At 41.8% G+C, this 23,791-nt stretch overlaps 2 protein-coding genes across 4 annotated transcripts in view; one reads left to right on the plus strand and one right to left on the minus strand.

Moving 5' to 3' along the window:
- Positions 1 to 8,539: 8,539 nt before the first annotated feature.
- LOC110510485 (C-X-C motif chemokine 13) lies at positions 8,540 to 12,010 on the minus strand. 2 transcript variants are annotated; one of them, XR_005052401.1, is made up of 3 exons: positions 10,535 to 10,818; positions 9,016 to 9,096; positions 8,540 to 8,865 (listed from the first exon to the last, which is right to left on the minus strand). XR_005052401.1 is itself a non-coding variant. In XM_036981821.1 (3 exons), the coding sequence occupies exons 1-3, from the start codon at positions 12,004 to 12,006 to the stop codon at positions 8,814 to 8,816; spliced, it is 261 nt and encodes an 86-aa protein (XP_036837716.1). In that variant the 5' UTR covers positions 12,007 to 12,010; the 3' UTR covers positions 8,540 to 8,813. The 2 variants fall into 2 exon arrangements, 1 of the variants encoding a protein (XP_036837716.1); XM_036981821.1 differs by lacking the exon at positions 10,535 to 10,818 and adding an exon at positions 11,879 to 12,010.
- Positions 12,011 to 22,194: 10,184 nt separating this feature from the next.
- LOC110510489 (trichohyalin) overlaps positions 22,195 to 23,791 on the plus strand; it is an 87,392-nt gene continuing 85,795 nt past the window's right edge. Inside the window, exon 1 of one of the 2 annotated variants that reach the window (XM_036979255.1) lies at positions 22,195 to 22,386. The gene's annotated coding sequence lies outside the window, so the exon portion shown is untranslated. The remainder of the gene's footprint in view (positions 22,387 to 23,791) is intronic. The other variant, XM_036979260.1, reaches the window with a different exon arrangement.

Genomic DNA, 23,791 nt, shown 5'->3' on the forward strand with positions numbered 1-23,791 from the left:
AGGATCCAGGCCTACCTCTTCTGTTCATCAGTTAGCCCCCATGTTGAGGTAGGATCCAGGCCTACCTCTTCTGTTCATCAGTTAGCCCCCATGTTGAGGTAGGATCCAGGCCTACCTCTTCCGTTCATCAGTTAGCCCCCATGTTGAGGTAGGATCCAGGCCTACCTCTTCTGTTCATCAGTTAGCCCCTTATTGAGGTAGGATCCAGGCCTACCTCTTCTGTTCATCAGTTAGCCCCTTATTGAGGTAGGATACATGACTACCTCATCTGTTCATCAGTGTTAGCCCCTTATTGAGGTAGGATACAGGGCTACCTCTTCTGTTCATCAGTTAGCCCCTTATTGAGGTAGGACACAGGCCAACCTCTTCTGTTCATCAGTTAGCACCTTATTGAGGTAGGATACAGGCCTACCTCTTCTGTCACCTAGACTAGAGTTCCTTTTTGAGTGAAAACCAAATTAAAACCTGTTGCTTTGTGAAAACTTTCAAATCCCTGGGTCCGTTACAATGACTTGGATCACGTCGAACGGGGGGAGTCCAAATTTATTGACACCCTTGACAAAGATGAGAAATAATGACTGTGTAAAATCAACAATTCAAATACTGAGCTATATTGTACGCTCAACAAAATGGGGAATTATATTTTTTTATACGAATACAATTGCTCAGAGAAAGAGATTTTGTCTAACAATATATAAAAAAATATCTCAAAAAGGTAGGGGGTCAAAAGTTTAGTATTTGGTCCAATATTTCTAGCATGCAATGATTACATCAAGCCTGTGACTCTATAAACTTGTTGATGTATTTGCAATTCGTTTTTGTTTTTGTATTTCAGATGATTTTGTGCCCAATAGAAATTAATGGTAAATAATGTATTGTGTCATTTTGGAGTCACTTTTATAGTAAATAATAATAGAATATGTATCTAAACACTTCTACATTAATATGGATGTTACCATGGTTACAGATAATCCTGAATGAATCGTGAATAATAATGAATAGTGAGAAACTTACAGAGGGTCAAAGATCATACCCCCAAGATATGCTAACCTCTCATTAGGGCCTACCAGGGAGGTTAGCATGTAATATCATACCCCCAAGATATGCTAACCTCTCATTAGGGCCTACCAGGGAGGTTAGCATGTAATATCATACCCCCAAGATATGCTAACCTCTCATTAGGTCCTACCAGGGAGGTTAGCATGTAATATCATACCCCCAAGATATGCTAACCTCTCATTAGGGCCTACCAGGGAGGTTAGCATGTAATATCATACCCCCAAGATATGCTAACCTCTCATTAGGGCCTACCAGGGAGGTTAGCATGTAATATCATACCCCCAAGACATGCTAACCTCTCACCATTACCAATAACAAGGGAGGTTAGCATGTAATATCATACCCCCAAGACATGCTAACCTCTCACCATTACCAATAACAAGGGAGGTTAGCATGTAATATCATACCCCCAAGACATGCTAACCTCTCACCATTACCAATAACAGGGGAGTACCTGTATTTCTGGAACACCTGGGAATTTTGAGAAAATTAACAGAATTTTGCAAACCTAATCCCCATACCCATAAATACAGTATATGTCTTCATTCATACCCCTCAAGGAACAAACACTAAGTTTATATGACTTCAAAGTTACAGAAATTCCCAGGTATTGCCCTAATGTGGATACACTAATACCATGGCAACACTGTGTGTGTGTGTGTGTGTGTGTGTGTGTGTGTGTGTGTGTGTGTGTGCGTGTGTGTGTGTGTGTGTGTGTGTGTGTGTGTGGTGTCTGAATCTGTTGTCAACATAACATGCCTTGGCAACGTTGGCTTTGCTTTTATTTGCCCATGAATCAAACTGACACGCTATGCCTCCGATTTTCAATGACTTCTGTGAAACCAGAGAGAGAGAGAGAGAACTACATTTGTATCAGTTCTATATCAAAGCCACATAGTATCATCTTTGGTGACTGTCTTATCACACTATAACTGGTGATTTGGGGGGGGGGGGGGGGGGGGGGTATAATATGTTCCTCGTCCCGTGTATGATCATGCTGTCTTGCTAGTTCCTGTGTTCATTTGTTCCGTGGCAAAAGAAATCTGATCTGGGACCACGCTACCATTTGTCCAACTAGGGTGGTAATTTTAGATTTTGTCACCAGTCCAAAGTTTGTCAATCTGATCTGTATGCCCAGTCATTGTGCCACCTCAACAAAGTACCGAGATCAGCGGTATGAGAACCAATGACCAAACACCCAAACTACATCCTTTATCTATTTCTGAACCAAAGGCAGTGTACAAATTGATACTTTGTACGATACAGTATTACAAGCTTTTGAAAAGAGATAAATGTTTTAGATTTAAAAAAATATATATTTTAAACAATTGTCTAAATGGCTTTTATTTATTTATGAGTGAATAATTTTAATGTGAAATTAATCTGAATGGTCAAATGTTATGAGATGTTTGTTTTTTTTATCCCTTTTTCAGCTGATGATCTCCTAGCCTTCCCTAGGACTTTTACTGTTGTTCTTTTTAACTAAGACTCCCACTTCCAAACACCATAATAATTTGCTAAACTTCAGCTGCATCTTCCCTCCACATTGTCTCATTAAATATCGCAGTCAATCGTGAACACATCCACTTTCTACGTGTGTATCAACATTTGTTTTGTAGAGCACACCTCCATTTTCTTCCAACAACAACAACATGCCTAATTTGTACAGGATACCTTCTCTAGTTTGTACAGGATGCCTTCTCTAGTTTGTACAGGATACCATCTCTAGTTTGTACAGGATACCTTCTCTAGTTTGTACAGGATACCATCTCTAGTTTGTACAGGATGCCTTCTCTAGTTTGTACAGGATGCCTTCTCTAGTTTGTACAGGATACCTTCTCTAGTTTGTACAGGATACCTTCTCTAGTTTGTACAGGATACCTTCTCTAGTTTGTACAGGATACCTTCTCTAGTTTGTACAGGATACCTTCTCTAGTTTGTACAGGATACCTTCTCTAATTTGTACAGGATATTACACTACATGAGTATGTGGACACCTACTCGTCGGACATCTCATTCCAAAATCATGGGCGTTAATGTGGAGTTGGTCCCCCTTTTGCTGCTATAACAGCCTCCACTCTTCTGGGAAGGCTTTCCTCTAGATGTTAGAACATTGCTGAGGAGACTTGTTTCCATTCAGCCATAAGAGCATTAGTGAGGTCGGGCACTGATGTTGAGCGATTAGGTCTGTCTCGTAGTCGGCGTTTCAATTAATCCTAAAGGTGTTCGATGGGGTTGAGGTCAGGGCTCTGTGCAGGCCAGTCAAGTTCATCCACACTGATCTCGACAAACCATTTCTGTATGGACCTTGCTTTGTGCACGGGGGCATTGTCATGTACCCCCTGTATATAGCCTCCAGATTGACTCGGTACCGGTACCCCCTGTATATAGCCTCCACACTGACTCGGTACCGGTACCCCCTGTATATAACCTCCACACTGACTCGGTACCGGTACCCCCTGTATATAACCTCCACACTAACTCGGTACCGGTACCCCCTGTATATAGCCTCCACACTGATTCGGTACCCCCTGTATATAGCCTCCACATTGACTCGGTACCGGTACCCCCTGTATATAGCCTCAACATTGACTCTGTACCGGTACCCCCTGTATATAGCCTCCACATTGACTCTGTACCGGTACCCACTGTATATAGCCTCCACACTGACTCTGTACCGGTACCCCCTGTATATAGCCTCCACATTGACTCTGTACCGGTACCCCCTGTATATAGCCTCCACACTGATTCGGTACCCCCTGTATATAGCCTCCACATTGACTCGGTACCGGTACCCCCTGTATATAGCCTCAACATTGACTCTGTACCGGTACCCCCTGTATATAGCCTCCACACTGACTCGGTACCGGTACCCCCTGTATATAGCCTCCACACTGACTCGGTACCGGTACCCCCTGTATATAGCCTCCACACTGACTCGGTACTGGTATCCCCTGTATATAGCCTCCACACTAACTCTGTACCGGTACCCCCTGTATATAGCCTCCACATTGACTCGGTACCGGTACCCCCTGTATATAGCCTCCACACTGACTCGGTACTGGTATCCCCTGTATATAACCTCCACACTGACTCGGTACCGGTACCCCCTGTATATAACCTCCACACTGACTCGGTACTGGTATCCCCTGTATATAGCCTCCACACTGACTCGGTACTGGTATCCCCTGTATATAGCCTCCACACTGACTCGGTACCGGTACCCCCTGTATATAGCCTCCACACTGACTCGGTACTGGTATCCCCTGTATATAGCCTCCACACTGACTCGGTACTGGTATCCCCTGTATATAGCCTCCACACTGACTCGGTACTGGTATCCCCTGTATATAGCCTCCACACTGACTCGGTACTGGTATCCCCTGTATATAGCCTCCACACTGACTCGGTACTGGTATCCCCTGTATATAGCCTCCACATTGACTCTGTACCGATACCTCCTGTATATAGCCTCCACATTGACTCTGTACCGATACCTCCTGTATATAGCCTCCACACTGACTCGGTACTGGTATCCCCTGTATATAGCCTCCACACTGACTCGGTACTGGTATCCCCTGTATATAGCCTCCACACTGACTCGGTACTGGTATCCCCTGTATATAGCCTCCACATTGACTCTGTACCGATACCTCCTGTATATAGCCTCCACATTGACTCTGTACCGATACCTCCTGTATATAGCCTCCACACTGACTCGGTACTGGTATCCCCTGTATATAGCCTCCACATTGACTCGGTACCGGTATCCCCTGTATAGCCTCCACATTGACTCGGTACTGGTATCCCCTGTATAGCCTCCACATTGACTCTGTACCGGTACCCCCTGTATATAGTCTCCACATTGACTCTGTACCGGTACCCCCTGTATATAGCCTCCACATTGACTCTGTACCGGTATCCCCTGTATATAGCCTCCACACTGACTCGGTACTGGTATCCCCTGTATATAGCCTCCACATTGACTCTGTACCGGTATCCCCTGTATATAGCCTCCACATTGACTCTGTACCGGTACCCCCTGTATATAGTCTCCACATTGACTCTGTACCGGTACCCCCTGTATATAGCCTCCACATTGACTCTGTACCGGTATCCCCTGTATATAGCCTCCACACTGACTCTGTACCGGTATCCCCTGTATATAGCCTCCACATTGACTCTGTACCGGTACCCCCTGTATATAGTCTCCACATTGACTCTGTACCGGTACCCCCTGTATATAGCCTCCACATTGACTCTGTACCGGTATCCCCTGTATATAGCCTCCACACTGACTCGGTACTGGTACCCCCTGTATATAGCCTCCACATTGACTCTGTACCGGTATCCCCTGTATATAGCCTCCACACTGACTCGGTACTGGTATCCCCTGTATAGCCTCGTTACTGTGTTGCTTTTTATTATTTATTTATTTGTACTCTTCTTGAACTGCATTGTTGGTTAAGGACTTGTAAGTAAAGCATTTCACAGTAAGGTCTACACTTGTTGTATTCAGCGCATTTAACAAATTACATTTGATAACATATCTAGTTTGTACAGGATACTATCTCTAATTCCATCCATCCTTCCTTCCTTCCATCCTTCCATCCATCCTTCTATCCATCCTTCCTTCCATCCATCCTTCCATCCATCCATCCATCCATCCATCCATCCATCCTTCTATCCATCCTTCTATCCATCCTTCCATCCATCCTTCTATCTATCTATCCATCCATCCATCCATCCATCCATCCATCCATCCATCCATCCATCCATCCATCCATCCATCCATCCATCCATCCATCCATCCATCCTTCCTTCCTTCCTTCCATCCATCCATCCATCCATCCATCCATCCATCCATCCATCCATCCATCCATCCATCCATCCTTCCTTCCTTCCATCCTTGTATCCATCCTTCTATCCATCCATCCATCCTTCCATCCTTGTATCCATCCTTCTATCCATCCATCCATCCATCCATCCATCCATCCATCCTTCCTTCCTTCCTTCCTTCCTTCCATCCATCCACTTGAGTTCAAATCTTTCAGTGTTGGCTTTAGCTTGCTTGGAGTGTCAGGTGGGCAGAGTAGTCCCACTGTACCAGGAAAGCTCAATCAAGCCCGGATCAAGTGTTTGAAATGATTTCAGATAGTATTGGAAACCAGTTATCAGGATGGAACAATTAGTGTTCAGCTTCTAGGCTAACATGTAGTGTCGTAACGTTGGTATCACTAATGTGACCACTGTTGTTTATCGAATATTAACTATGTTTATAATTACGTGATTTAAATGAATCGGGTAATCATTAACCCAGTAACCTGGGGCACCATGGGAAAAGTTTGTTTAATGAATTTCCGTTTCCCTAATTAACTCAAATAATATCAGAATATCGATTTTACAGCAGTCCCTAATTAATTCATTTCCTCTACAGTCTCATCCTGAACGTTGCATAATTCGTAAATCTGCATAAACCCAGGTCTCACTAAATCATGCCGTACCACACCAATTGAGTTGATTATTTATTTACTAACAAGCTAAATGATAATATAAGATACACATCCTCAAACACACAGTCTAGGCTATTGATTAGAACTTAGTACGATGAAACAGGTCCCTAGTGGACCAACACAATATGACACGTGTTACATAAGATGGGGATTGAGAGAGAGCGAGCACTCTTGGGTACATTTTGTAAGCTATGCTTAGTTTGGCCCTAAACTGCCACTCTTATGGGTCAGAATTATAATGATGTAATTACTTGTTGAAGGTCTTCATTTGGTATCTCTGTTGGGTATTTTTTTAATTTGACCTTTATTTAACTAGGCAAGTCAGTTAAGATCAAATTCTTATTTTCAATGACAGCCTAGGAACAGTGGGTTTAATTGCCTGTTCAGAGGCAGAACGACAGATTTGTACCTTGTCAGCTCAGGGATTTGAACTTGCAACCTTCTGGTTACTAGTCCAACGCTCTAACCACTAGGCTACCCTGCCGGGTATCTCTGTTGGGTATCTCTGTTGGGCCCAGGGCTTCGTGGGCCGAGCTCCGCTTAGTGAGAGATGTTCAGCCGACGTCCCGTTCTCTGGCTGGTCATCTACTTTGTTTGCGAGTGTAAGTCTCTGATTGTCCACCAGCTGTTACAATGTCCTCTTTTCTAGTTGTCTGTTACCTTGCTTTTGTTCTGGAAGAGGCGTCTTCTGAGGACGGCTAATCAGCCGTGTAGATAGTTCCAGCGTGGGAATGAAAGCAGTGTAGACACACGATTCCTTGGAGAGAAGAACCGGGTGGTCCTTCTTCAATTCACCTTCTTAGATACAGCTACTCGACCGGAGCATTGATTGTTAAGAGGTTCATTTGTCTTCTTCAACCTCGTGTTGCATTTTGGGGTCACGACTAGTCATGGACCTCGGCTGCAGGTCAATTTAGTCTGTTATGTAAATTCTTAACTCGCATGTTTTATACTCTCGGGTCAAAAGAGAGAGATGACTCTGTAGGACTGTGATCCACGGTAACTTGACCCGAACAGGCCAGTCATGACAGTTGGAACAATCATTCAGTGGCTTGCGTCAGCCATATTGAGAGTGGTCATAGATAGATAGCTCCTCCTCCTCAGAGACCTTGCTATTACCCTGTAGAGCTCTTTGTTCAATAGTAGAGCACTAAATAGGGAATAGGATGCCATTTGGGACACAATTAATGTTTAATCAACTGCACAGGTCTGTTTTCTGAATGTGGAAGTCAGAAGTCATGTTGATCTGATTTCAAAGTAGTTGTGTTTTTTATTGGTTCATTCATGTTCTTTCATCTGTGTTTGGGTAAGACCATTATACAGAGGACTCATCTTTTGTATCAATGCCATTATATGGCGTCTGTGAGAGCATGAGCAGTGCCATTGATGCTGTCTCCATTTTAAAAGTAGTCAATTTTCTTCTTTTGTGTTTGAAAAAAAAAAATGTGTGATTTAAGTGCTGCCTGCAGTGCTGGAGTCCAGAACAACATCTTGTCCTTTATTTATTGTAACCACTAGATGGCGGTGATATAGCGTTTACTAACCATCGCCAACCCAATATGAAGAAGAAGACAATGCTCTGTTCATTGGCGGATCGCTCCCAAACCATAGGAATTCCCTCCCAGTTGACTACTTTAAAATGGTGGAAGTCCTCAATGGCAATGTCCATGGTAAAACCAGGTTATATCCATCTACATTCCTCTATCTTTGTGGGTAAGACACAAGGCCTTAACTACCACCAGGAAGTTTGAAAAGGACCTATGATCCCCAAAGAGCAGGCAAACTACGGACGCCCCAGTCCCGCCCCGGTCCCGCCCCTGCTGGGAGTGGAATATTAAGTCAACCCATCAGAGGTAGACGTGCTGACTGACTTTATGGGATAATGATGCTCACATCAACAAGTTGGTAAACAAGGCATTTCACCCTTCCTCCTCCTCAGGCAATAAAATGCTCATGTTTTGTACATTTTGTATAGGTTGTGTTTATTTTTCGAGGGTAGACCCAATACATGATTAAAAAAAAACATGAAATAATCACATTCAATACATACTGAAATCATTTAAAATAAACTAATTCACTTGGTATTAGAATCATATTTGAATAGAATCCATTGGTATCACATTGGCATCACATTGGTATTACATTGGTATCACATTGGTATTACATTGGTATCACATTGGTATTACATTGGTATCACATTTCCATTTAGCTCCAACTTGATACATTCCTGTTCCAATTCACTCAATGCTGGTTGAGATGGGGAAGTTCTACACTTCTCTTCCTCTTGTTGGTACTGTAGAAAGAGATGGTCTGTGTTAAAGTTAACAGAAGTGTGTGTGTGTGTGTGTGTGTGTGTGTGTGTGTGTGTGTGTGTGTGTGTGTGTGTGTGTGTGTGTGTGCGTGTGTGTGTGTGTGCGTGTGTGTGTGTGTGTGTTGTATTTACCTTTGTAACTTGACAATGACTTTGTTGATCCATCGTGCATCTGGAGTCACACAGACGGTGGCTTTGTCCTTCTTGGTAACGCTGATGAATGAAGGGAGGGATATATATTACAGCGTCGCCATGGTTACATATCATACACTGCAGAATTGAACCTATCAGAAAACGTCAATATGAACGTACACATATTTAGCAGATGTTATTATGGCTGTAGTGAAATGGTTGTGTTCCCAGCTCCAACAGTGCAGTAATATCTAACAATACACACAAATCTGAGTAGAAGAACGGAATTAAGAAATCTATAAGTATTAGGATGAGCAAAGTCAGAGTCCTGTATATGTTAATGTATGTATAGATACAGTACGAGTCAAAAGTTTGGACACACCTACTCATTCCAGGGTTCTAGAACACCTACTCATTCCAGGGTTCTAGAACACCTACTCATTCCAGGGTTCTAGAACACCTACTCATTTCAGGGTTTTTCTTTATTTTTACTATTTTCTACATTGTAGAATAATAGTGAAGACATCAAAACTATGAAATAAAACATATGGAATCATGTAGTAACCCAGAAAGTGTTAAACAAATCAAAATATATTTTATATTTGAGATTGTTCAAAGTAGCCACCCTTTGCCTTGATGACAGCTTTTCACACTCTTGGCATTCCTTTGACCTCATGGCTTGGTTTTTACTCTGACAGGCACTGACAACTGTAGGACCTTTATATAGACAGGTGTGAGATGTTCCAAATCATGTCTAATCAATTGAATTTACCACAGGTGGACTCCAATCAAGTTGTAGAAACATCTCAAGGATGATCAATGGAAACAGGATGCATCTAAACTCAATGTAGAGTCTCATAGCAAAGCGTCTGAATACTTATGTAAATAAGGTGTTTCTGTTTCTTATATTTAATACATTTGCTAAAATGTCTAAAAACCTGTTTTCTCTTCGTTATTATGGAGTATTGTGTGTAAATTGATGAGGACAATTTTTTATTTAATCCATTTTAGAAAAAGGCTGTAAACATAATAAAATGTGGGAAAAGTCAAGGGGTCTGAATACTTTCTGAATACACTGTATGTATATGTATACATGTGTGATTGAATGTAGAGTCATTGTGGACAGTATGTGGATAGAATATATAGTACATCTGTAGAATAGGGAGCATATAATAGTACATGTACAGCAATAGTTGAATAGGATGGCCTTGACTAGAAAAACATATTTGTAATCTGTGATTGTCTGGAGTCCCTGCCACATACTGAGTTTCGAGGGGGAATTGCTATAGGCTACCACTGCAAATGCCCACATTTATTACAATGTCTTAGCCTTGGTTACGAATAGGAACATTGAACTCATCATCAGTGACTAATGATTGGTTTGCATAGCATGCAGTAAAGTGACTATACTGACTAATTAATTTCCCCTCCACCACGACCGATCCCCCACGCTTCTTCCCCCTATGCATTAGAAAACCACAGTTTAGCGCTTCGTTCAAGACCTCGCTGACTGACTCACATGATCTATGTGTGAAGACAATGACAGCCACCATGGGTTTTAGGTGCGGTTTCCAAGACACAGATGAAGCCTGAACAACAACAACAACAAAAAGCATGGAGATTCCACTGGGCCAGTGGTTACCAACCAATCGATCGCGATCGACTTCAAGGCATTCCTAGTCGATCACCAAACATTTCTGTAGAAAATCATATGAAAAAGGATTGAGGGTCTTCTTTTTTAAATTCGTGTTGCGCTGTTACCGGCAGGTGCACTTCAGAAGCCTTGCGCACCGGGTAGGCAAACTGTTCCCAGTTTAAACCATTTAGTTTGTCAGGAAAGACCAACTCCACCTAACCAGCGGACAGGAAGATCTGTGGATAAATCGAGTGAGCCTCACTGCGCTGGCCAATCGTATATCTCAAATCACTGTGCCTACAGCTTCCACGACCCCCACACAAAGTTTGATACCAGCCTATGTAAGATTTCATAACTTTTAAAACCAGGACCAGAGAGAAATGATCAAAGAATACAGCTGCTGTTTTTTATGAGTGAGTTCATGTTTAAGTTTTCATTCTGCTCTGTCACTGTTTTCATTCAACACTATTACATAATATAAAACATGTTTCTCTCTACTTCCACTCACACTGTAATGAATGAGTAGCCAAGTGTATGGACAACGCTGTGTTTCTATCATTATTAGCATCTCGTCCTGTCTATTTTAATAGGGAGGGATATTATACTTTCTCTGGTCAGAGGAACAACATGAATTTGTGTCTGAAAGCAGATGTGGTGTGACTCGACTTTAGCCATCAGGTGGAAGACGTTGTCCCCTCTCTCTGGTCAGTCTCACCTCTCTCTGGTCAGTCTCACCTCTCTCTGGTCAGTCTCACCTCTCTCTGGTCAGTCTCATCTCTCTCTGGTCAGTCTCATCTCTCTCTGGTCAGTCTCACCTCTCTCTGGTCAGTCTCATCTCTCTCTAGTCAGTCTCACCTCTCTCTGGTCAGTCTCATCTCTCTCTGGTCAGTCTCACCTCTCTCTGGTCAGTCTCATCTCTCTCTAGTCAGTCTCACCTCTCTCTGGTCAGTCTCACCTCTCTCTGGTCAATCTCACCTCTCTCTGGTCAGTCTCACCTCTCTCTGGTCAGTCTCACCTCTCTCTGGTCAGTCTCACCTTTCTCTGGTCAGTCTCACCTCTCTCTGGTCAGTCTCACCTCTCTCTAGTCAGTCTCACCTCTCTCTAGTCAGTAATGTAACTTTTTAAGTCATGTTTAAAAAATATATATATTTCAGAAATAGATGTTGGTTTGCTTGTTGACTGTGAAAGGGTTCTTGACTGGTTGCTAGGTGGTGTTAGTTGACTCACATGATCTCTGTTTGACGACAGTGGGCACCTGGAGGTAGGATCTCTATCCTGTGGAACAGCCGAGGAGAGATGAAAGCAGAGGACGTCCGGATGCAGCGACACTTCTGACATGCAGCACAGCCGTTCATGGGGAATGCTGCAGGGATGAAGACCGGGAATATTACATACAATAACAATATAGTGTTGTTAGAATTTGGGGTTAAAGGTTAAGGTTTAAGGGATAGAGTTAACACCTTTTTATCATCACTAAAAGTTGCACTTTGAAACATGTGAATGTTAGAAAGACAAAACTGATTCTAGATCAGCACTCTTAGGGCTCTATTCAGTCTGTATCATCGCTGAAGTGTTACAGATTAAATCAAATCAAAGTTTATTTGTCTCGTGCGCCGAATACAACAGGTGTAGTAGACCTTCCAGGGAAATGCTGAATACAACAGGTGTAGTAGACCTTACAGTGAAATGCTGAATACAACAGGTGTAGTAGACCTTACAGTGAAATGCTGAATACAACAGGTGTAGTAGACCTTACAGTGAAATGCTGAATACAACAGGTGTAGTAGACCTTACAGTAAAATGCTGAATACAACAGGTGTAGTAGACCTTACAGTGAAATGCTGAATACAACAGGTGTAGTAGACCTTACAGTGAAATGCTGAATACAACAGGTGTAGTAGACCTCACAGTGAATTGCTGAATACAACAGGTGTAGTAGACCTTACAGTGAAATGCTGAATACAACAGGTGTAGTAGACCTTACAGTGAAATGCTGAATACAACAGGTGTAGTAGATCTTACAGTGAAATGCTGAATACAACAGGTGTAGTAGACCTTACAGTGAAATGCTGAATACAACAGGTGTAGTAGACCTTACAGTGAAATGCTGAATACAACAGGTGTAGTAGACCTTAAAGTGAAATGCTGAATACAACAGGTGTAGTAGACCTCACAGTGAAATGCTGAATACAACAGGTGTAGTAGAACTCACAGTGAAATGCTGAATACAACAGGTGTAGTAGACCTTACAGTGAAATACTGAATACAACAGGTGTAGTAGACCTTACAGTGAAATGCTGAATACAACAGTTGTAGACCTTACAGTGAAATGCTGAATACAACAGGTGTAGTAGACCTTACAGTGAAATGCTGAATACAACAGGTGTAGTAGACCTTACAGTGAAATGCTGAATACAACAGGTGTAGTAGACCTTACAGTGAAATGCTGAATACAACAGGTGTAGTAGACCTCACAGTGAAATGCTGAATACAACAGGTGTAGTAGACCTTACAGTGAAATGCTGAATACAACAGGTGTAGTAGACCTTACAGTGAAATGCTGAATACAACAGGTGTAGTAGACCTTACAGTGAAATGCTTACTTACAGGCTCTAACCAATAGTGTAACAAAGGTATTAGGTGAACAATAGGTAAGTAAAGAAATAAAAACACCAGTTAAAAGACAGTGATTGCGTGACAGCAATGTAACGATAATATCTGATTGAGCCGACATGCAGCGTTTACCGTGAATGCAGTTTCCACTAAGGAACATTACCTTTAAATTTCACTCACGCTGCAACGCAGAACTTCTGCCATACGGATTGAATACAGACCCTACTCTGAGACACTTAACATTGCAGTGGATTGATTGTGATAATTGGAATTAAATTGTTTAAAAAAATAAATTATAATAGGTTTGGTTTGTTGATTGTTTAAGAGTCAAGTTGAACAGATTCATAGATATGTAGATATATAGATAAAGATGCAATATCTCACCTTGAAGAGCCACGAACCAGCAGAGAATCAGGGACACCAACAGGTAGTGTGGCTTGAAAGGCATCTTGAGTCTGTGTTGGCTGTGGTCGGCTGGTGTCTACTGAAACTGAATTATGTTGTCTCTGGGTTTATATTGCTGCAAAAAAGGAAGTGTGGGGGAATCCCTCGTCTTCACGCAAAATGAAGATCAGACTTTTGGAGGATATAAAAATGTCTATATATATATTCACTATTTTAACTTTATCCTTCATTTCTAGCCTAGTGATTCTATTGAAATGAAACATGCCATATCGAGAATCTGTCTTGTTACATTGTAAAGAGGATTTTAATGATAATATAATCAAATAATACTTCAGCAATCTAGTCAAAACCTGGTAAATGCTGAGTAGAACAAGTAGAGATTCAGTGGTCAAGATTGGAGAGCGTTTAAAAACTGTATTTCTCCTAGACATACAGACAGGTCCATAATTATTGACCTTGATAAAGATGAACAATAAAAGACTGTAGAAAATCAACACAAACACTGTTGTATGCAAAAAAAAGGGGAAATTATATTTTATACTAATACAATTGCTCAGTGAAAGTGATTTTGTTTCACAAGTCATATTTCTTTTCTCTCTCAAAAAGATAGGGGTTAAAATGGCACTTCTGTTTTCAATACCTCACCTTGAGAGGATAATGGCCACTGAGTCTTTTTCTACTATGTTTTATAGGATCTTCTTTTAAGCCTCCAACATTAGGTTATGAGAATGAAGAACACATCAGGAGGGATCTTAGACCTGCTACGTTAGGTTATGAGAATGAAGAACACATCAGGAGGGATCTTAGACCTGCTACATTAGGTTATGAGAATGAAGAACACATCAGGAGGGATCTTAGACCTGCTACGTTAGGTTATGAGAATGAAGAACACATCAGGAGGGATCTTAGACCTGCTACATTAGGTTATGAGAATGAAGAACACATCAGGAGGGATCTTAGACCTGCTACATTAGGTTATGAGAATGCAGAACACATCAGGAGGGATCTTAGACCTGCTACATTAGGTTATGAGAATGCAGAACACATCAGGAGGGATCTTAGACCTGCTACATTAGGTTATGAGAATGCAGAACACATCAGGAGGGATCTTTGACCTTTCCTCTATAACAGAGTCTTTCCAGATCCTTGATATCTTTTGTCTGCGCTGATGGACTGCCCTCTTCAATTCAAACCAAAGGTTTTCAATGGGGTTCAAGTCTGGAGACTGAGAGGACCTTAACAAACTGTTCATTTTGTGGTCATTTAACAATTTCTTTGCTGATTTTGATTAGTGCTTGGGGTTATTGTCTTACTGGAAGATCCACTTGTGGCCAAGGTTCAGACCCCTGGAGAGGCAACCAGGTTTTTGGCTGAAATGGCCTGGTACTTGGCAAATTTGATGATGCCTTTGACCGTAACAACGGTCCCAGGACAAAACAAAAATTATATTTTTGGTCTTCTTTTAAGGTTAGGGTTAAGGTTAGGTTTAAAAATCAAATTTTTCAGAAGATAAATGGTAGAAAAAGGCAGAGTTTTTTGACTTTGTGGACAAAAAAAAGAACAAGCAAAATAGTCCCATAACATCAAATATCCTCCACCATATTTTACAGTCGGTATGAGGCTCCTTTTTAATGACGTCCAACAAATGTAAACACCTGCAGTTTGACAAACGGAAACGGGCGCCATGGGAACCTGCACTATGTTCAGATGACATGAAAATAAAGCTACTTTGGTTCTTCTCATCTTTATCAAGGGTGTCAGTAATTGTGGACCTGACATTATACACTGCATGTGCAACAACATCTCCTCCTTGGGAATTAATACAGTACTATTATTACCCTGTCGTATCTTTTCCCTATCAGAATCACTCTGCCACACATTTATCAAGGCTGATAGCTTCATATCACTTGTGTTCTTTTCCCTATCAGAATCACTCTGCCACACATTTATCAAGGCTGATAGCTTCATATCACTTGTGTTCTTTTCCCTATCAGAATCACTCTGCCACACATTTATCAAGGCTGATAGCTTCATATCACTTGTGTTCTTTTCCCTATCAGAATCACTCAGCCACACATTTATCAAGGCTGATAGCTTCATATCACTTGTGTTCTTTTCCCTATCAGAATCACTCTGCCACACATTTATCAAGGCTGATAGCTTCATATCACTTGTGTTCTTTTCCCTATCAGAATCACTCTGCCACACATTTATCAAGGCTGATAGCTTCATATCACTTGTGTTCTTTTCCCTATCAGAATCACTCTGCCACACATTTATCAAGGCTGATAGCTTCATATCACTTGTGTTCTTTTCCCTATCAGAATCACTCTGCCACACATTTATCAATGCTGATAGCTTCATATCACTTGTGCTCTTTTCCCTATCAGAATCACTCTGCCACACATTTATCAAGGCTGATAGCTTCATATCACTTGTGTTCTTTTCCCTATCAGAATCACTCTGCCACACATTTATCAAGGCTGATAGCTTCAGATCACTTGTGTTCAATATAGATTCATTTCACTTGATCGGGTGCAAGGAACCCAGAATAAGGAACTGAAAATTCCAACAAGCATTAAGATGCCAGACAATGTTTTTTCTATTAGCAGACTGATGGAAAGAGCTCTCTATTGGCCGTGGACTGCCCGGTGATGACCTCATCTAATTTTACATTGTGGTCATTTATCAGACGCTCTTATCCAGAGCGACCTACATATAAGGATTGTTCCCATTGGCAGTTTGAAATGACTCAAATCCACATTTTTTGCATATCCGATTCTAATCTGTTATTTTTCCTGCAGTCTGAACAGCAAAAAGCAGATGGAATTGGACATTTCAAGTCACATTTCAAACCGCCTTCATAAGTGATTTTAAGTCAGATACAAATCTGATTCCTGGCCATGTGACTTGTGTCTGAACTGTCAAATCTGATTTATTTGCCCTCAAGTGGTTTGCCCTTGTGGTAGAAAGGTAAACAGCTAGCTAGCTGACTGCTGTGGCTAGCTAATTGACTGGTGTGACTAGCTAGTTGACTGCTGTGGCTAGCTAATTGACTGGTGTGACTAGCTAATTGACTGGTGTGACTAGCTAGCTGACTGCTGTGGCTAGCTAATTGACTGGTGTGACTAGCTAGTTGACTGCTGTGGCTAGCTAAACAACGCTGTGGCTAGCCAATTGACTGGTGTGACTACCTAGCTGACTGCTGTGGCTAGCTAATTGACTGGTGTGACTAGCTAGTTGACTGCTGTGGCTAGCTAATTGTCTGCTGTGGCTAGCTAATTGACTGCGGTGACTAGCTAGTTGACTGCTGTGGCTAGCTAATTGACTGGTGTGGCTAGCTAGTTGACTGCTGTGACTAGCTAGCTGACTGTTGTGGCTAGCCAGTTGACTGCTGTGGCTAGCTAGTTGACTGCTGTGACTAGCTAGTTGACTGCTGTGGCTAGCTAGTTGACTGTTGTGGATAGCCAGTTGACTGCTGTGACTAGCTAGTTGACTGCTGTGACTAGCTAGTTGACTGTTGTGGCTAGCTAGTTGACTGTTGTGGATAGCTAGTTGACTGTTGTGGCCGAAAAAGGACTGGTTTTGAAAGTTGGATCATCTTGTGCTTTGAGGCTTTAAAGTTGTTCTGACACTATGATTTTGAACATTCAAAGTATGTGGGAAACATCCCTGGCAGGCATTGTCGTCATCTTAGCTTGCTACTTAACTTCTGAGTGAGAGGAAGCAGGAGCACCAATCAGCCTACACCACCACACATACACCCATTGTTAGTGTGACAACTAGCCATGTCATCAATGGTATAATAACATGGGTAGAATAACATGGGTTGAATAGCATGGGTTGAATAACATGGGTATAATAACATGGGTATAATAACATGGGTATAATAACATGGGTTGAATAACATGGGTAGGATAACATGGGTTGAATAACATGGGTTGAACAACATGGGTATAATAACATGGGTAGAATAACATGGGTAGATTAACATGGGTAGAATAACATGGGTATAATAACATGGGTAGAATAACATGGGTATAATAACATATGTCTTATAATAAAGGCTATTATGGTCAGATAAAATAGGATTAGATGAAGGCTAATACAAGTTTATAACAAAGTAATAATGTAATAGTAGCTGTGTTAGTATTACTATATTACCGTACTTTAATAGTCCCAGACTGACAGTGAGTCTAGTAGACAGGAGGCCTATTATATCAGTACCATCATTATAATACAGTTTTTATGGCTTTGCAGAACCAAAAAACTCCAAACGAACCAAAGGAGGAAGAAAGCACAGCATTTCACTTCCTGGATTTCACTTTCCCCTCTGAACTAGAATAGAAAGTTAGGCAATATAATGAACCTGAACACCGTGTGGGTAAACCACATGCAGCCAGCCCATGTCTGTGCCACCTTCTATGATCTGAGTATGATGAGCATGGTGTGTCAGTGGAAACCTGGGGTGTGTTCACGACCCCTCAAACCCACACGGAAACCAGCAGAAGCAAACTGAAGGAAAAGGGGAGGGACCAACATGAATTTGTCCAAAAGAAACTTGAATTTTTATTGAAAAGCATGTTTTTGTTCAAAGTTAATGGTTTCCGTTACAAACTGTTTGTTACGGTTTTGTTCTGAATGAACAGACCTCCGGGTGTTAAGACCAGTGTCTCCCAATCCTGGTTCTGGAAACCCAAAGGGGAGCACGCACAACCCTGATTCAAATCAAAGGTTTGATGATGACTTGATTAGTTGAATCAAGTCTGAGTGCTCGTGCAAACAGCACTAACTGTTATATAGACCTGATAACACTGTTATATAGACATTATAACACTGTTATATAGACATTATAACACTGTTATATATACATTATAACACTGTTATATAGACATTATAACACTGTTATATAGACATTATAACACTGTTATATAGACATTATAACACTAACTGTTATATAGACCTGATAACACTGTTATATAGACCTCATAACACTGTTATATAGACATTATAACACTGCTATATAGACATTATAACACTGTTATATAGACATAACACTGTTATATAGACATTATAACACTGGTATATAGACATTATAACACTGTTATATAGACATTATAACACTGTTATATAGACATTATAACACTGCTATATAGACATTATAACACTGTTATATAGACATTATAACACTGTTATATAGACATTATAACACTGTTATATAGACCTCATAACACTGTTATATAGACCTCATAACACTGTTGTATAGACATTATAACACTGTTATATAGACATTATAACACTAACTGTGAGAATCACACTGTTTCATTCAGTGGAAACTATTGCAGCTCATACTGTAACTATCATGCATGTTGGTCCCAGTAGTTTCCATTGGAAATGATGAGTGTGCACCTAACCTCATCACTGAAGGACTGTTAGCAGACTCCCGCACTAAAGGACTGTTAGCAGACTCCCACACTAAAGGACTGTTAGCAGGCTCCCACACTAAAGGACTGTTAGCAGGCTCCCACACTAAAGGACCGTTAGCAGGCTCCCACACTAAAGGACTGTTAGCAGGCTCCCACAGTAAAGGACTGTTAGCGGGCTCCCACACTAAAGGACTGTTAGCAGGCTCCCACACTAAAGGACTGTTAGCAGACTCCCACACTAAAGGACCGTTAGCAGGCTCCCACACTAAAGGACTGTTAGCAGGCTCCCACACTAAAGGACTGTTAGCAGGCTCCCACACTAAAGGACTGTTAGCAGACTCCCACACTAAAGGACTGTTAGCAGGCTCCCACACTAAAGGACTGTTAGCAGGCTCCCACACTAAAGGACTGTTAGCAGACTCCCACACTAAAGGACTGTTAGCAGGCTCCCACACTAAAGGACTGTTAGCAGGCTCCCACAGTAAAGGACTGTTACCAGACGCTCTTATCCAGAGAGACTTACAGTTTAGTGTGTTCATCTGAAGATAGCTAGGTGGGACAAGTTAGACATACTTCTGCCTGGTTTGTTAGGCCGATGTAGTTACAGCTTAGTCATTTAGCAGACATTTTATCCAGAGGGACTCACAGTAGCAGATTAGGGTGAAGTGGTGAGGCTGATCTCAATTCCGGTTCAGGAGGTAAGATGAAACATGATAGCACTAGCAAACACTTGAGTGGAGAGAGAAGAACTGTGGTAAATCACCACAGAAGAACTGTGGTAAATCACCACAGAAGAACTGTGGTAAATCACCACAGAAGAACTGTGGTAAATCACCACAGAAGAACTGTGGTAAATCGAGCAGAGGATGGTGCCACGAGCAGCAGGCCAGCGTGGAGTAGCCAGGCCCAGCAAGAGAAGATTGTGTAAATATATGCTTTGTGTCGAGGGGAACATGATTAAGGTGAATGTGGAAGCAATGTGAAGGTTAAGTGCTGTAATTGTGGGGGAGAACACGGTGCAACATTTGGTGGATGGCAGGTACAGAGAGAGGCTAGAGAGGCTCACATATAGACAATTAGTCATGATGTATCATATGTAGAGGCTGTAAAACAGATTGGTGGACTTGCAGTGTGGACTGATGGAGCTTCCATAGCTGCTCCTGTAGTAAGAGAACCTACTGTCAGACTGATGGAGCTTCCATAGCTGCTCCTGTGGTAAGTGAACCTACTGTCAGACTGATGGAGCTTCCATAGCTGCTCCTGTAGTAAGTGAACCTACAGTCACACTGATGGAGCTTCCATAGCTGCTCCTGTAGTAAGTGAACCTACTGTCAGACTGATGGAGCTTCCATAGCTGCTCCTGTAGTAAGTGAACCTACTGTCAGACTGATGGAGCTTCCATAGCTGCTCCTGTAGTAAGTGAACCTACTGTCAGACTGATGGAGCTTCCATAGCTGCTCCTGTAGTAAGTGAACCTACTGTCAGACAGATGGAGCTTCCATAGCTGCTCCTGTAGTAAGTGAACCTACTGTCAGACTGATGGAGCTTCCATAGCTGCTCCTGTAGTAAGTGAACCTACTGTCAGACTGATGGAGCTTCCATAGCTGCTCCTGTAGTAAGTGAACCTACTGGCAGACTGATGGAGCTTCCATAGCTGCTCCTGTAGTAAGTGAACCTACTGTCAGACTAATGGAGCTTCCATAGCTGCTCCTGTAGTAAGTGAACCTACTGTCAGACTGATGGAGCTTCCATAGCTGCTCCTGTAGTAAGTGAACCTACTGTCAGACTGATGGAGCTTCCATAGCTGCTCCTGTAGTAAGTGAACCTACTGTCAGACTGATGGAGCTTCCATAGCTGCTCCTGTAGTAAGTGAACCTACTGTCAGACTGATGGAGCTTCCATAGCTGCTCCTGTAGTAAGTGAACCTACTGTCAGACTGATGGAGCTTCCATAGCTGCTCCTGTTGGGCTGGTGTTTCTTTTTTTCCCTCGTCTTCTCTCCTTTTTCATGGTATCCAATTGGTAGTTACAGTCTTGTCTCCTCGCTGCAACACCTGCAGACACCAGGGCAACAGGAAGAAGAGGGAGGGACAGCCCCAGTAGTCAGCTGGCTCAGATACCAGGGCAACAGGAAGAAGAGGGAGGGACAGCCCCAGTAGTCAGCTGGCTCAGGCACCAGGGCAACAGGAAGAAGAGGGATCAGATGGACCAGAAGCACCAGCAGTAGTGCCACAAACGTCTGCTGTTTGGATGCTGTTTGACAAGACAGCAACTGAGTGTGAAGGAATCCCTCAGCAGATGCCATAATGGAGATCCAGTCCTATTTGGAGGAGCCCCTCCTCCAACGATTATGTTATGTTGTTCAGATTGTATTCATTTTTAATTGTTACATTTATATGCACTTTGTTTATATACATTAAAAAGTAATACTTTAAATGCAAATGTTTAATAGCATTCTTTTTCATATCAAACCAATGCATTTTTAAAAACATGATAGTTAAGGTAGAGTATGACTTAATTTTATAATTTAATTAGAGTTGTTTTCACACCAATCATAGTCAAACTATAGCAAACTGTTTGACTTGAAAAAATACAAAACATGTTTTTTTTTAAAGAGCCGGACTGCCCACAACAACAGCCCCCTAAATCATGTCTTGACGTTCTGATTTGTAAATTTACTGCAGTTCCCAACATTGACCAGCAGGTGGTAATGATACTCTCTTCTCAGACAGTAAATGACCACCAGTCAGCTACATTTATTTTGTGGGGAGGGGATGGAAAAGCATTGAGACTATTTCTCATGGAAGCAATTTCACTCATTTACTAATGTGAATGTGTCCAAAGAGATGAGAGAAGCTAATATTGATAGGCACTGTTAAATCTTTACAGCTCAGGATAATATGACTATAATTAAAGATCATCACTACCATCTGCTGGCTGGATCGGTCTTCTGATTTGAACCCTATTCTACACACTGCTAACCTTATGCCGAACCTGAAACCTAAATTAAGATCAGAAATGCACATTTTTGTTTTCATTACATTTTATGATAGGCCTGTAGACAATTTAGACTTTGTGGCTGGGTTTTCTAATAACCAGAGAGGATGGGGGGAGGAGTTTACTCCAAATACCTGAGCAAAGGTGAAAGTGAAAGTTGTGTCTCAGCATAGGACTGAGGTGTAGATTGTTCTGTAAAAACGTGTAGAAATGCACATATAGTGACTATTAGAGTGGTTATAGATTTAAATCAACTATTTTGAGTGTGAAGTGGAGGACGTGAAGACCAGTAAAGGTAAGAGGAGATCTCAGTATATTTCACTTTCCAAACTAGACACAACAGTCCTGTTTTAAAACAATGAGGACTGGAGAACGAGGAAGTGATGTTTGTATCTGTGTGATTGAGCAAAAGAGAGATTTTGATGAATGGTAATGATGTAAATATGAATGTTTTCTCGTTTTATTGAGAAATGAAACACAAACCCCACCTTCTTCCCGGTTGTATGTAATAACACACTAAAATGTCTGGCTAACAATGTAAGAAATAACACTGGAATGTTGCCTCGGGGCTAGAATCACTTCCGCCCTCTCTATCGGCGCCATTTTATATATTGACTACGTCCCTCCTGGCTCGCTCATTAATATCTTAATCTAAATTACTGATTGTCTCTTATCCGCTTGTCTTCCCATTATGCCATAGTTTGTTCATCTTCATTGTCAGTAGAAACCACATTTGTTTAAGCAAGTCATCCATATCAGCTATGTTTTTTTAAAGCAGTAAATGAGGCTGAATGAACTGTTTCACTGAATGGGGCTCAATGAGAAATAGTTAGAAGTAACCTTCTAAGACGACATGATAATATTGTCTAGATAGAGAACGACAGATCAGCTGTAAACAAGCAGGGCAGGTGGTAATACAGGCAATTAACTTAAAAACAGTTGAAATCAAATGCAGCTTTAAATATCTCCCTGTAAAACATAAGATCTAGCATCACTTGTATATTTTGTACTCAAAATAAAAAACATGATAAAATAAATCTATAACATTTACATTGAATTCAGTTGCAGAAAAGCCTCCTATTGTAGTGATTTGCTGCTATACTGAACATCTACAGCTGGGTCAGAACATACTGGTTTGGGTTTGATGATGAACAGGGTAAAACACTGTTGCCAGGGGCTACCACATGACACAGCATTGTGCAGAATGTTACAGTAGAAACTTGTTGAAAATTGTCAAACTGAGACTAAATTTAAAGACAATTGACCAATAAAAATATATGGTTTCCGATGACTTCTGTGAAAAGTAAAGTCTCGATTAACTTAAGGTGCTGACATGGATACTGTCTGTAAGTGCCCAGATTGTAATGGTTTTAACCCAAACTCAGTCTTTACCCCCAGCCCTGTCCCCTGTCCCCTGTCCCCTACACACCCTAACCCAAACTCAGTCTTTACCCCCAGCCCTGTCCTCTGTCCCCTACACACCCTAACCCAAACTCAGTCTTTACCCCCAGCCCTGTCCCCTGTCCCCTACACACCCTAACCCAAACTCAGTCTTTACCCTCAGCCCTGTCCCCTGTCCCCTACACACCCTAACCCAAACTTCACCTTTACCCCCTATCCTGTCCCCTGCACACCCTAACCCAAACTCCACCTTTACCCCCAGTCCTGTCCCCTACACACCCTAACCCAAACTCAGCCTT

The sequence above is a fragment of the Oncorhynchus mykiss genome, chromosome 6, assembly GCF_013265735.2.
Source record: "Oncorhynchus mykiss isolate Arlee chromosome 6, USDA_OmykA_1.1, whole genome shotgun sequence".
Lineage (NCBI taxonomy): Eukaryota > Metazoa > Chordata > Actinopteri > Salmoniformes > Salmonidae > Oncorhynchus > Oncorhynchus mykiss.